Source organism: Bos mutus, chromosome 13 (genome assembly GCF_027580195.1).
Source record: "Bos mutus isolate GX-2022 chromosome 13, NWIPB_WYAK_1.1, whole genome shotgun sequence".
Classification (NCBI taxonomy): Eukaryota; Metazoa; Chordata; class Mammalia; order Artiodactyla; family Bovidae; genus Bos; species Bos mutus.
Window position 1 is genome coordinate 22790921 of NC_091629.1, and position 14883 is coordinate 22805803.

At 45.8% G+C, this 14883-nt stretch overlaps 1 protein-coding gene and 1 pseudogene across 1 annotated transcript; both read right to left on the reverse strand.

Annotated features, from left to right (window-relative positions):
• Window positions 1–2459: 2459 nt before the first annotated feature.
• LOC102275302 (spleen trypsin inhibitor I) lies at window positions 2460–7352 on the reverse strand. The gene is made up of 3 exons (XM_070381115.1): window positions 7175–7352; window positions 3487–3678; window positions 2460–3038 (listed from the first exon to the last, which is right to left on the reverse strand). Exons 1-3 carry the CDS (start codon window positions 7272–7274, stop codon window positions 3028–3030), a joined length of 303 nt encoding a protein of 100 aa, XP_070237216.1. The 5' UTR covers window positions 7275–7352; the 3' UTR covers window positions 2460–3027.
• Window positions 7353–10951: 3599 nt separating this feature from the next.
• Window positions 10952–14683, reverse strand: LOC138990482 (autophagy-related protein 13 pseudogene; annotated as a pseudogene).
• Window positions 14684–14883: the final 200 nt, after the last annotated feature.

Genomic DNA, 14883 nt, shown 5'->3' on the forward strand with positions numbered 1-14883 from the left:
AAATCAACAAACCACAAAAAGAAAAACAAAATGAAGAAATGAACAGCGAATAACTACAAAAACAACTGGAAAATGAGGATTATAGTGACAAATCATATAAACACACTCAAGTTATTTTTCACAGATCTAAAACAAATAATCATAAAATTTGTACAGAACCACAAAAGACCCAGAAGTGTCAAAGTAATCCTGGGGGGAAAATACAAAGCTTGAGTCACGACTCTCCCAGACTTCAGACTATAGTACAAAGCTAAAGCAATAAAAGTATTTTATTAACACAGAACCAGACATAGAGATCAATGGAATAGATCAGAATAGAGAGCCCAGAAATAAACTCCTGCACCTAGAGTCACTTAATCTATGACAGAGGAGAAAGGAATATACAATGGAGAAAAGACAGTCTTTTCAGCAAAAGGTTTTGGGAAAGCTGAACAACTAAATGTAAGTCAATGAAATTTGAACACTTCTTCATATCATATACAAACATAAACTCAAAATGAAATAAAGACCTTAATATAAGAGAGGATACCATAAAACTCCTAGAAGAGAACACAGGCCAAACATTCTTGGACATAATCAGGCCAATATTTTCACGGATCAGTCTCCAGTGCCAAAAGAAATGAAGGCAAAGATAAACCAATGGGATCTAGTGTGAAGTGAAAATTGCTCAGCTGTGTCTGACTCTTTGTGACCCCATGGACTATACAGTCCATAGAATTCTCCAGGCTAGAATACTGGAGTGGGTAGCCTTTCCCTTCTCCAGGGGATCTTCCCAAGCCAGGAATCGAACCAGGGTTTTCTGCACTGCAGGTGGACTCTTTACCAACTCAGCTATCAGGGAAACCTTATCTAATCAAACTTAAAAGCTTTGGCAGCGAGGAAGAGATCACTAACAAGACGAAAAGACAACCTACCGAATGGGAGAAACTATTTGCAAAATACGTGACCAATAAGAGGTCAATATCAAAAGTGTACAAACAGCTCTTGCAACTCAACATTGAGAAAACAAAAAAATCCAATTTAAAAATTGACAGAAGACCTAAGGATACATTTTTCTAAAGAAGACATACAGATGGCCAACAGGCACATGAAAAGATATCAACATTGCTAATATTAGAAGAATGGAAGGGCTTCCCTGGTAGTTCAGCTGGTAAAGAATCCACCTGCAATGCAAGAGACCCCAGTTTGATTCCTGGGTTGGGAAGATCCCTTGGATAAGGGACAGGCTACCCACTCCAGTATTCTTGGGCTTTCCTCTTGGCTCAGATGGTAAAGAATCCACTTGCAATGTGGGAGACCTGGATTCAATCCGTGGGTTGGAAGATGCCCTGGATAAAGAAAAAGCAACCCACTGCAGTATTCTTGCCTGGAGAATCCCCATGGACAGAGGAGCCTGGCAGGCTGCAGTCCATGGGGTTGCAAAGAGTCAGACAAAAATCAGTGACTAAGCACAGCATAGCACAGAGGGAGGGGACATATGTAAAACTATGGCTGATTCATGCTGATGTTTCACAGAAAACAACAAAATTCTGTAAAGCAATTATCCTTAAATTAAAAAGTAAATAAATTTTAAAAATGACAATGAGATAAAGCATCACATCAGTCAAATGGCTATCATTGGGAATTCTAGAAATACAAGATACAGAAGAGAGATTGGAGAAAAGGAAAGTGCCTTGTACACTGTTGGTGTGAATGTATATTTGTGCAGCTCCCATGAAAACAGTATGGAATTTCCGTAAAAAGCTAAATATAGAAGTACTACATCATCAACTACTATATTATGCTGGGTATATACGTGGAAAAAAGAAACTTTAATTTGAATAGATACATGCACCTCAAGGTGCATAAAAGCCTCGTTTACAAATAGCCAAGACGTGCACAATGCAAGTGCCCATCAACAGATGACTGGCTTAAGAAATGTGGTATGAAAATAAGACTGGATTCACAGACACAGATAACAAATTTATGGTTATCAAAGGGGAAAGGAAGGAGAAGGAGTGATAATCTGGGGAAATGACAAGCACAGAGCCTGGCAAATGGCTGATGCTCAATAAATGTGAGCTTGGTCCTCTTTAGCTAGACTTGGAAGTCCCCTATCCCAAAACAGTGACAGGGAAGGGGGTTCTAAGGACAAGTTGACAATTGAGCCTCATGCTCTTTCTTTTCTCCTGAGAATTCAGGGAAATAACACACCCCAAAGTTTGACCTGGCCCAAGAAGTGAAGGACAAAAGTTTTCTTGTTGAGGTGTCTCTCATCCAGTTTTTCATATACACTGGCACGGCCATAAGAGGTAGATGTCAGTGTAAGGGGTTGGCTCCTTCTACTTGGTAGGGCTGAGTCTGAGGAGAGGTGATGAGGAGCTGCCCACCCATCTGCATAAATTGAGAAAGACCACCGTTTCCATGGAACCTATGGGTTAAGGTTCTTAGTTGCAAAAAACACAATCCACTACAGTTAGTTTAATTAAAATATGAATTTATTTAAAGATAAGGCCAGACTCTTTGAAGCCACAGACCTTCAAATCAATGTGAGGAGGAGGTTTCGTCATGAAAAGACCTCTCCCACCACTGAGCTGAAAACTGGATGATGGAAATTCTACTTTCTCCAGTAGAGGGAGAGCAGTGATGGTGGGGTGGAGGATGAAGGTAAGGATGCCGTGAGGAGGAAGATTAGGACAAGAATCCAGATTTAAATCTCAGACTCTACAGATGCTCCAGTCATGGGGAACTTTGCTCCTGCATTCATTCATTCCTTCCTTCCTCCAATATTTCTGGACCTTCTCCTTTGTGCCAGAAATTGTGGGAAGTGTGAGGGACAAAGGGAAGATTTGCTTTCATGGTGCTTAGAGCAAACTGGATGAGATAGGGCTAAAGTAAGTGGACCTGTGGAGGAAGGAAAGAGACAGATTTCTGCTGAGGAGGGGAGGGTTGAGAAGAAATAAAAGGAGGCTGAAATTTTTCAGAAGCAGATAGAGGCCAGCCTTGGGTGGGTCCTCCTCATACTTCAGCATCTCAGGGGAGCACAGTTCACAGGTTCTCTGTAAAAAGAAAGGAACTTGCTGAATGACATCTCTGAAGGCCCAGACCTGGACACTGTCCACCCTGACAGGTCCTAGACCATCCCAGAAATGCGCAACCACAGTCCTCCCAGGACCAGGATAACCAACAATAAACAAGGGAGTTTTCCAGGCTGAGGTGGGGCACTGAGGAGCACTCCAGACTTGCTCTGCAGAGTGACTGACTCAGTGTTCCCATCTGAAAAATGGGAGCATGTGAGTAGGCTCAGATTATGATGACAGGGCTTCTAGGGGGTGGCCTTTCACCAAGCTGGTCCATGGAGGACATGCTCAATCCACGGATACTGCTGCCACTTCTCTTGGGAGGCAACAAGGGAAAAAATCACTTTTTGGAAAGGTGTGTGGCCTTCTGAGCGCCACCACTTTCCCTAGCCCTTCCCCTCTCCCTCTGCCCTGCCCCCTGTCTTACCCCGGGGCCCAATAGCACCACCACAGGTCCTCATGCAGTCCTCTGCGCTCTTGAAATTGTTGCTCTTAGCTTTGCAGCCGCCATATACAAAGGTCTCGCAGAACCCAGACTTGGCGTTGTAGAAGTATCTGATAATGCTGGCCTTGCAGGGACCCGTATATGGAGGCTCTAGGCAGAAGTCAGGCCGCTGGGCTGCAGGGATGGGAGGATCTCGGTTAAAGAGGGAAGGTCATCACAGCTCAGTCTACAAGATGAACAACTAAAACCACCAGTTTGTGATAGAGAGTGATGGGGCGGGCAGAAGTGTGAAACGTGAAAAGGCCTTTTGACACCCTGCTTTCCAGGACATTATTATTAATGTTGTTAGGTGTGACAATGACAGGGCAATATTATAAATAATTACATGCCATTGATGAATGTTTATGCATTAATTAGCATGATGCTACTGATGAGTTTCAAAAGTAACACAAAAGAGGGACACATATAAAAATACTCTCCATGTATAGAAATTACTGGAGCTGGACAATGGATCCACGGCTTTTTTAATACTATGCTTTCTATATATGTGTGTGGTTGAAACTTCCACCGTTAAGAAAGCATCACTGAGCCCAGTCTCATTCTGCTCACCTCAGGGCCAGCCAATAATCCGGAGAAGAGTTGCTGGAACTAGGAATAACATTTTTAATTGGAAATTGGGCCCACGGAGATGATAGCATGCTACTGTCTCAAGAAAACCATCTTCCCACAGTATAAATTCCTGTTCCTTTTATACAAAAGAACGGGAGGGCGAAGAGCCCACTGTGGCTACGACAGTGGCAATGGCTGAACTGGACCACCAAGGGTTGCTCATTTACAGTTATCCCTTGATGAAGGTGCCCACCTGGATGCCAGCCAATGGTTGATAGGCCTGCGTGACCCGTCACTATTACAAAAGTGTGAGGAAATCATGCCATAAATGGAGAAAGGCATGGTAGAAAACACACCGGTGTTTACTTTGGTTACCTCATGGAGACTGGAATAATAGAATATTGAGGAAATATTGATACTGTGACTTATAAAAGAAATATTAACTTGGTCTGCATCCCATTCCTGGCACAGAGCTCCTAAAACATTGGAATTTCCTAAGAGATGAGAGCAAAGGGGAGTCCTTTATCATGTGAGGGAGATGAGTTTTGTAAAGCCTCAAGCAAAGCCAAGAATGGGGATAAGTTGTCAGGGGAAACAACTGCCTGAGTTGGGTGTGGGAATTTTCATTCCTACTTCTTTCATTGTATCCACATCTCAGGAAGGGGAGAGGGATTGGAGGTTGAATCAATCACAAATGACTAAAGATTTAATGAATCATGATTTGTGATGAAGCCTCCCCAGATATCTTAATATAGCAAGTCATTCAGGTTATTCAAGAGAACTGGAATCAACCCAGGGAACAACACAGGTATATATTCTCCATCATAGCTCACTGGACCCCTGCAGCCACCTGCCCAGGGGCCCCCTGTCCCTGCTTTTCGCCCCCTAGAGGCCATGCTCCACACTGCAGTCACAAGGACCCTGTTAAAACTCCAGTCCTATCTCCTTGTTCCAACGACCAGTCCCTCAGTGGTTTCCCAGCTCTCTCAGAGTCAAATTTTTATCCTTATAAAGTCCTAGAAGGTTCCTCATGACCTGCCCCCATGGCCTCTCTGCTTCATCCCCTTCCACTCCCCTCCCCTCACCCACTCAGCTCCAGCCACCCTGGTCCTGGCTGCTGCTCAAACACACCAGGCTCCTTTTTGGCAGCTTCTGCTTAATGTCTCCTCATCACAGAGGGTTTCCCTGATCCTCTACAGCATCCTGAACCCCATAACTCACCTTCCTCATGACACTCATCATGACCTGGTATAGGAATCCCCCCCGTCTTTATTGTCTGTATCCCTCTTAGAAGGCATATTATTTTACTACCTTTTGTTTACAGCTGTTTTCCTATATCAAGAAATATGCTTTTTAGGGACAAAAAGCATAAGTATTTCATGAATATTTATCAAGGGAATAAATCTCCCATTTCATCCTCATGCCAAGTGCACAGTCATTGAAAAGGCAGATATAATAAAATTCTTGTTAGTCTATTTGATGATGAGGCCTGCCTATATAATTATGAGTCTACTTCTAACTTTCTATATCTTGATAGGAAAATAAAATAATAGTCTGGCCAGGAGGAAAGAAGAATATCTTTGAGATTTGATTACTATTGTACCAGCCTGGAAAAAGCAGTCTTGGCCCCACGAGCAAACTCATAGAAAAGTATTGCATTTCTTGCTCTTCCTGCAGTTGCCTTTGGAGGGAAGACACTCAGCTGTCACTCAACTCTCTGATTAATTTCATAATAGAGAAATGATCATATCTGAAAGATAAATTTTTTAGAGGGGTGGTGAGAAAATGATCTACATTAGATAGATGAGTCTTTTGGACTAAAATATTTTGATGGGAAATGGACGTCATTGATCAGGAAAGTGTAAACTCTTCATACTCATGACTGGTAATCTTTTAAGAAACTCATGTAACCTGGTCCCCCTGTTCAGGTGAAGAAACTGCAGATGACTTGCCCCAGAACACACACCATATGAATGCTAGGATCAGGACAAGACACTATCCTGTTACAACCCATTTAATCAAGCAGAACAGTCAGAACTCCTTACCAGTTCTCTGCATTATCAGAATTCCTGGTAGAATCAGGTGAGTGAGTGAGAGAAGTCGTTCAGTCATGTCTGACTCTTTGCGACCCCATAGGGTCGCAGGGTGGGGTTTGGCTCCCTGAGTTTCACTCACACTTCAAGGGTTGATAACAATTTCTGCGGTCACTTACACGTGTGATCAATTGGCTCTAAATTCAGAGGTTCCATGACCCATCTCTCATGTTCAATAACTTATTAGAGTCATTCATGGAACTCTAAAAAACCCTTTACTTACTGTCCTCAGTTGTTATAAAGCATAAAATGCAGGGACAGACAAATGGAGAAGAAATATCGGTCAAATGGGGACTTGGGGGTGCTGACCCTCCAGAACCTCTTAGGACTTCCCCCCTCACAATCCCTTGATGTTTGCACCTCCCCCGAGGCTCTCTGAACCCAGTGTGTATGAGTTTTGATTAAGGATTGGAGGTAGGTAATTTGATAGAATCATTGGCCATTGTTGACTGAACACAGTACTTCTCCTCTCCCCAGAGGGACAGGGTTGATAGTTCTAACCCTTTAATCACCTGATGTTCTAGAACGTTCTGGCACGTTCTAGAATCCAGTCCCGTCCAGACACTATCTAAGGTCCCATCCTTCACTCATCTCATGACTTACAAAAATACAGTGAATTCCTAGCGTTTCAGGAGGCCTGGGGCATGAATCGAGACGAGGATCAAATATGGATTTTGTATGATGCTATGTGAGGTGCAGGGGCAAGGCAGTGACCAGGAATAGAGAGTCTCAGAGATGAGGTCCCTGATCTGGTAGAGTCAGGTGGAATGCTTTTTTCCCCCAAAACTTAACACGCAATGATATTTATTGAGAGTCAAAAAATGTCCCTAGAATGAAAACTGCCCAATTTATAAGAAGAAATCCAGAGAGGGTTGACAATACTCACCCCACCCCTACTCTCCTGTGCCTTCTATGGACTCCCTTGCTCCCCAACCCAACTTTTAGAGGAGAGGTGAGCCAAGACTTACCTTTGGCCTGGTTGCTGGTGTCACACCCTGGAGTGCTGGCCGCCAGGGTGCCCAGGAGGACCAGAAGGGCTACGGAGAGGCAGAGCCGGCTCATCTTCATGGCCTTGCAAGGAGGGCTCCTGGGGAAAGCTGGGGGTTGACTGTGCTTTTCATACCCCAGGTGAAGGGTGGGAGCAGGAGATAAGGAGGGGAGAGGGAAGACAAAGATCTGGGGTCAGGCTTGAACAGTCTGTAATCTCCTTACAGAATCAGACTTCCTGTTTCCACTGCTAGGGCCAAATGCCCAGTAACAGCGTTTCTCAGACTTGACTCTGCCTGTGGGTCTGGTGGAAAGACAGATTGTCATTCCACAGGTGGAATCTTGTCCAATATGGTCACTCAGGAAGCATCCCAGCACCTAGGGCAAGGCATGGCCTGTGATGGATGGTCTGTGAGTGGATGAGAGCGAATCAAAAGATGGATAAGTGAACAGCAGTATGTTAGTTGAAGTCCTCCTTTTCAGTCTCCTGCAGATTCATCACCTCTGGGCATCGGTGCCCCCACCATCACTTGACTCAGACTACAGAGACACGTTTCTGAGACTATTGAGGCAGCATCTCAGCTGCCTGGATGTATACTGCTTACCTGGCCTCTTTCCAGGCAGAGGCTGAGCTAGAGAAAGAGCTTCTGTATCTGTGGCACAAAGCCTGTTGTCTGGGAAGGAAAGGGAGTAAGGGGAGGGGGCAAAGGGGAAGAAGGGAGCTGAACATGTCTCCACAGCCTGGCCACCTGCTGGCCCTCACCTGGCTTCACACACAGGAGGGCTGTCTGCCAGAGTGGACCTCAGGGGACCTTGGAAGATCCCCTTAACCACCCCCTTCCTCCTGCTCTCTCCCCAGGGGTTTTGGGACCAGAGCACCTCAGTTTGAGTCCCGGCTCTGCTTTTCTAACTTTGTACTTGAGGATGTAAATCCCCCAGAGCCCCGTGTCTTTATGTGTGAGGTGAGATCAGCGCTGACCACATCAGAGGGTTGCTGTGGAAGCAATGGAGGCAACAGACATATATATTCCTTTTCCCTGAGAAGTCAAAGCCCTGTGTAGTAATAGCAATAATAATAATAAGTAATTGTGACAGTTAACACCTAGCTCCTTCTAGATACAGGCATTATCCTTAAGCCTTTGCTGCATATTAACTTACCTAATCTCACAGTAGTCTTAAAACAGGGGGTGAAGAGCTGTTACTATTGCTTCATGTTGCAGATGAAGAAATTGAAGGCAACAAGCAGTTAAGAAATTTGCTTAAAATCATACATGGTAGAGACAGGTAGAGATTTGATCCCAGGAATCTGACTTCAAGTCTGTGCCCCATGCACTCTGTTGCTTTGTAAGATGTAAAATTCAGGCCACATGGGAGGGGTGAGACCCACAATGTCTTCACTCATTCTCATCTAGTCATTCCCAGTTAGAGCTATGGTGCACCAAGCCACCATTACACAGTGACCTACCCAGACACAGACAAGCATCTTCCCACTAACACACACACACTCACTCACACAAACACTCACTCACGCACACACACACACACTGTGCTCCGCTCCAGGGTCAAGGAGAAGGGAGCTGGGCTCAGCGTCCAGAAGCCCCAGGAGCAAGTCCAGCCAAATGTCAAGCAGGCACAGAGCTGGGTGATGAGCTGAGAGGACACAGGGGGCTGCAGTCCTGCACAGACACCCTTTCCCTGGAGAAGGGCAGGAGCTGTCAATACTGAGCTGCCCCAGGACAGAAGGGCATCAATAGCCAGTAACTCACTAAACAAGCCACTGTGAGTGGAGGGTCTACTCTCTCCTGAGACATTCCACATGCATGATTTCATTTAGCCTCATGTCAATCCTACAACATCTGAGATTCTCATCCTGTTTTGTCAAGGAGAAAGCCGAGCCTCAGGAGGTGAAGTCACTTGCTCAGGACACATGAACAACAGATGGTACAACGAGGACTCTAGTTTAGAAAGCCTTCTGACTCTGCCCCTCTTTCTGCCTCAGTCTGTCCATCTGAGACCAGGGAGCAATAGAAAGCCTACCTCCCACCCTAACAACAGAAAATCTTTTTCTTCCTTGCTCATCTGTCATCTATCTGTCTGCCTCTGGCTATCTCTCCCAGTGTCCTCCTCTTTCTGGCTATCCTCCATCTGGTCCAGGCTGGAGGCCTCTTGACCCAGAAGCTGCCCTGATGAGGTATCTGTCTTCCCAAGGCCTCAGGCATCTTTGGAGAAATTACATGGCAGAAACATCACAGGGTGTGGGGGAACCTCCTTGTTTACACAAGAGCCCTGGCCCCACAGCTTGAACTTCCTGCTCCCCCCTCCAATTCCAACTCCTGAGAGGAGTGAGGCTGCCTTTAGCTTGCCTTTAGCACCTGCCTTTAGCCTCCCTGAGAAACAGATCCATCAGAGTTGAGTAATGTAGGTGTGGAGATGTTGGTATAATGAGGGACTTGGTGCTGGAAGAAGATCTGAGGAAGGCTTCTGAATAATTAAAAGCTAGCATTTCATTGGAGGTAACTCTCAGGCAGCCTCAGTTTTGATACCTCCTCTTATAGGGAGTTCACTATCACGTGGGCAGCAGGTGCCAGGTGACAGCATTCATCATGAGAACAATCCTTTGTCGCATTCAACCAGTAAAAACCCCTCCCTTCCCTCTGACCCACCTTGTCCTTTCTGTCCTGACTCTAATTTCAGGAAACCAACTGACCCATTCTACTGTTTTTTCCTAAAACAGCCCTAACAGAGACTTGGAGATGGCAATCAAGGTAATTTCCCTCTTTCCCACAACGGTCTTTTAGGGGGACTTCCCCGGTGGTCCAGGGGTTAGGACTCCATGCTTCCATTGCAGGGGTCATAGTTTCAGCCCTTGGTTGGGGAACTAAGATCCCACATGCCATGTGGTGTGGCAAAAAAAAAAAAAAATTATCTTTTAGATTTTTGTGCAATACTTGCTGAGTCCCCTCTATCAGCTTCAGAATATTAGTCCTCAAAGTCTGGGGAATCCCTCTTCCCCACTTCTGACAATTTATGCAGAGGCTGACAGGATGTCCCATGGGGCCCTCAGGATGCCCCATTACTGAGTAGGAGGAGAGAGGTTAGTGGAAAAAGGGAAGGCTAGTCAGTAGGATCAGAGGTCCCAATTCACCCTCTGAATTGCTTCCCCCATTTGAGCAAGAGTGAGGCAACCCACTCCAATGTTCTTGCCTGGAGAATCCCATGGACAGAGGAGCCTGGCAGGCTACAGTACATGGGGTCACAAAAAGAGTCAGACATGACTGACTTACTTAGTACACACAAGGAAATCAGATACTGTGGGAATATGAACGAATGAATGAAGATGACAGAGAGGAAGGGGTAGGAGTAGATGGTGAGCATGGGTCCATGGCTCAGGGAAGTATTTCCCAGGATGCATCACTCTTCTAGGGGATTATAAGGCCCCCTGGTTGCCAGGGATTATGGGACAACTTTTTAAGACTCCACTGGGTACCATTTACAGTGAGTATCAGGACACCTGGCTGAACTTGGGAGCACGGGGATGAGTGAGCAAAGGGCAAGAACACCACCACTCAGTCCTCCTGCTGCCTCCGCCCTGTGTCCCTGGCACCCGCCTGGCAAGCTGGACAGCTGATGGCAAGAGCTACTTAGGCAGCCTGGCTGAGTGGCATCAGCAAGTAGAGGACATCAGGCAAACAACAGGAGAGCGTGAGAACTGCTGGGATGAGAGTGCAGAGATAAGGAGGAAACAAGCGCAAGCAAATTCAAGATAGTGACCGCGGAGCGCAATGCAAATCTCGAGTGCGATCGATCGCAGGAAGGTAATGGTTCAACCGTCTTGTCCTGTGACTGACCGCAAGATGGGAGGTGTGGGCGTGGGGGAGCAGCGGGAAGAACTCTCCAGGCCTGCAGAGCAGGAATGGCCACGGAAGGAGGACAGGAGGCCAGAGGGCGAGGTGGCGGCCAAGGGGCTTCCGTACCAGGTCCTCGGCCGTGGACTGGGCCCCGATGTTGAGGGAGAGGCTGCTGAGCTGAGGCGGGTTCTGAAATTCACGATAGAAGGTCCCCAAGGAAGGATGTCGTCTTTAGAAAAAGCTGGTTTAAAGTCGATCATGACGAAGTCGTCCTGGGTATGGCCGCTGCTGCCCTCGCTGGAGCCATCAGAGTGCAGGCCGCCCTGGAGGAGATGTAGTCTCTGGGGAATCTGGCGGATTCTCCATGGGATCCGCATCCTCCACCTCCAGGTTCTTGGGAGCAAACATGGCAAAGGGTATGTCCAAACTGGTCAGGGTCACCTGGTTGATGGGCTTGTTGACAAAAGCCCCCACTTTCCAGACAAAGATGGTCCCCAAGACATCGTGGGGGGAGGCCCGTCCTTCGCTGCTGTTTGATACAGTTTTAGGGTCCTCACTGATGGATGGTGTGGCGCCGCCATCCAGCAGAGGAGTGTCTGGCACAGCCACAGATCCAGGGTGCCCATGCCACGAGATGCTGTGGTCCCCCTGCCCGAGATGGAAATATTACCTCCTATACTGCAGTCGTATACTTCCCTGGTGGCTCAGACGGTAAAGCATCTGCCTACAATGCACGAGACCTGGGTTCAATCCCCGGGTCGGGAAGATTTCCTGGAGAAGGAAATGGCAATCCACGCCAGTATTCTTGCTTGGAAAATCCCATGAACGGAGGAGCGTGGTAGGCTACAGTCCATGGGGTCGCAAAGAGTCGGACACGACTGAGGGACTTCACTCACTCTGGGTACCCATTTAAAGGACGTCCCAGCTTGCCCAAATGGGGCCAGTTTAATAGTGTTTTCATGTTACTGCCTTGGGGATGATGTGAGCTTGAGCAACATTTATACAACAAAACCTAAATTCCCATTACAGATGAGACAATTGAGGCCTAGAGACTTCAAACAGCAGTTTTGTTTTGTTTTGTTTTTTAAAAAGAAACAAGAGACCTTTAGAGAGCTGGTTCTGTCCTCACTACTTTGAAGTCTTGGGGAGACTTCTCAATGTCTCTGAGTTTCACTCTCTTTACGTAATAAATGAGGAGAATGCTTATACCTGTCAGTGTCTCCAACCACAGATCACCCAAAATGCTCCTGTGCTAGTTGAACGAATTGTACTCATTACACCCCCTGGGAAACCACATGACTTCTCTTTAGGAGGATTTTAGGAAGAACTGACAAGATGTGGGCTTGTGTTAGGTTATTTTGGGGAGGGTTTCAGGAAGCTGGCTTTGCTCTGGATGTTGGTGAGAAGTGGGACTATTCTCTGACTGGATATCTTAACTCTCAGAAAGGAAGACTAGATAGAGGTTAGAGCTCACTGGGTCTAAGTAGCTGTCATTTAAGATAGGAAGTAGCTGTCATTCAAGATAGGAAGGTGCTCAGTCATACTGGTGCTTTGTGTAATTTAGCTACTTTTGTCTGTGCTCAAACTTGATTACTGAGTGGCTTATTTTGGTCTTAATCCATCTGGCACTTGTGGTAAAGAACCCATCTGCCAATGCAGGAGACATAAGAGATGTAGGTTCCATCCCTGGCTCGGGAAGATTCCCTGGAAGAGGGCATGGCCCCTCACTCCAGTATTCTTGCCTGGAGAATCCCCATGGACAGAGGAGTCTGGGGTCACAAAGAATTGGACATGACTGAAGCAACTTAGCACACATCATGGACACAGAAAGACCTTGTCTGATGTTGAAGTTTTGTGAAATGTTTATGTTCAACAGGAGAGCATAAGGCCCACTGGGGTGCCCGGTCAGGTCTTAAAACTCAGAGGTTGTTTTTCTCTATCTCTATCAATCTCATAAAATTGTGGTGAGGATTGAAAAGATATTATCTCTGTTAAATGCTTTGTATAGGTTTTGACAAGAGTAACCTTTTAATGAATGTCAGATCTGTTAATAGTAATACTGTAAATAATGAATAATTATTAATTAAAAATATGCTAAGTTTCTGTCATGTAGTTATTGTGAAAAGATTATTAATTTATAACACTGTTAATAAAAAAAAAGTGATTTAGTATTAACTGTTCACGAGAAAAGAATGCTGGATTGGGGTGCCATTGTCTTCTCCTAATTATTAATTTATAACAGTTAATAAAAAATGATTTAGTATTAAGGAGAAAAGATTGGCTTCATAACTCACTATGTTGCTCTGTGATCTTGGGGCAGTCACTTCACCTCTCTGAATCACAGATTCTTTCTTTGTGAATGAGGATGCTGGTGTCTGTTTTAAGCAATCCCAGGTTTGGGTACTTTAAAAAAATAATTTATTTTAATTGGAGTCTAATTACTTTACAATATTGTGGTGATTTTTGAGAACCATGTTGATTACGCTGCTAAAGTTCCTTGAACACCAGGGACTAAAGCAAAGTGTCTAGAAGCACACAGAGTTTTAGTTTCCTCTGCTCCTGACTGCTCTTTAAATTCTGTCGACTGTCATAAAGAAAGGAAAAAATAGCATTGATTGTTGTAGTGTCATCTTCTGGAAGTTTATGGTCAGAAAGTTCCCCCAGTGTCAGAGTGGAGTCAAAGTCTCTCTTTCAAATAGATCTCTTTCTTCCTCAGAGGTAACCAAAAGCCCTCTTGCTTCAGTGAGTGATCTCACCCAGGTCAGCCCTTTTCCCACCCCACCTTACCTTTATCTGACCCTCTGATCAAAGGAGTCAAGTGTTAACTGTCACAATTACTCATTTTTTTAAATGGAGTCTTATCATTTTTTTTTTTTTTATAATAACTTTATATTTTTTTAATTTATTTAATCATTGCCTTAGATTTTATGGTTGGTTTCTGCTGTACAATAGCAGGGAGCCCAGCCTGGCACTCATTATTATTATTATTACAAAAGACTTTGACTTTACAGAGAAGGAATATATGTCTCTGGCTTCCATTGCTCTCAAGGCAACCCTGTGATATGAGCCGCAGGATCACGTATAACACGTGAAGACAAAAGAAATTTCTGGCCCCAGGTCACAAAGTTATGCAAAGGCAGAGCTGGGACTCAAAATGAAATCCTCTGATCCCAAAGCCACTGGTGGGGAGACCAGAGTTGGGGGGATGTTGCAGACAATCTTCCAAAGTCCCCCATGGTACACTCAGGCAGGCAAGCTCTCCTGCTGGTGAAACAAATGAGGGGCAGGGGGTGGTCATACTGCAGAGACATGTCCCAATCCTCTTAGTCTCTTCTCCCCAGAAAAGCAGAGTCTGTGCCCAGATGGACATGCTCTTCTGCCCGACTCACCATCTGCCTGGACCACTGCCAGCTAAAGAGCTGGTGTCTGTCCAGTAGAGATGCTGCCACAATGGTTGCAGAAACCTTACCTGTGTCACACCTTCTAAAGTGGGTGGGGTTGAGGTGTGGGGGTGAAGGGCATTGATGCCCAGGTGTGAAGAGTCCTGCAGGAGGCTGCAAAGGAGGACCTGAGTTCACACACAGCTGTGTGCTTACCTGCCTGTTGGTCTGCTCTCCTCTGTTCACTGACAATCCATTCCATGCCACGCACTGCTCTAGGTGCTGGGATGCTCTGTCAGTGACAAAGTGAGCAAAATTTGCACCTGTGGAATCACAATCTGTTTTCACAAGACCCACAGGCGAGGTCGAGTTTCAGAAATGCTGGATATTGGGGCATTTGGCCCCAGCAGGCCTCAGCAGGGGTTCTGGCCATGTGGGGAGATTACACTGTACGAGCCTGAC

Excerpts from the sequence above, each read along its gene's own strand:
- LOC102275302 (XM_070381115.1), bottom strand. The coding sequence starts at position 7,274 with ATGAAGATGAGCCGGCTCTGCCTCTCCGTAGCCCTTCTGGTCCTCCTG. Across the intron at positions 3,679-7,174 it reads CACCAGCAACCAGGCCAAAG|CCCAGCGGCCTGACTTCTGC; the intron begins GTAAGTCTTGGC and ends CCATCCCTGCAG.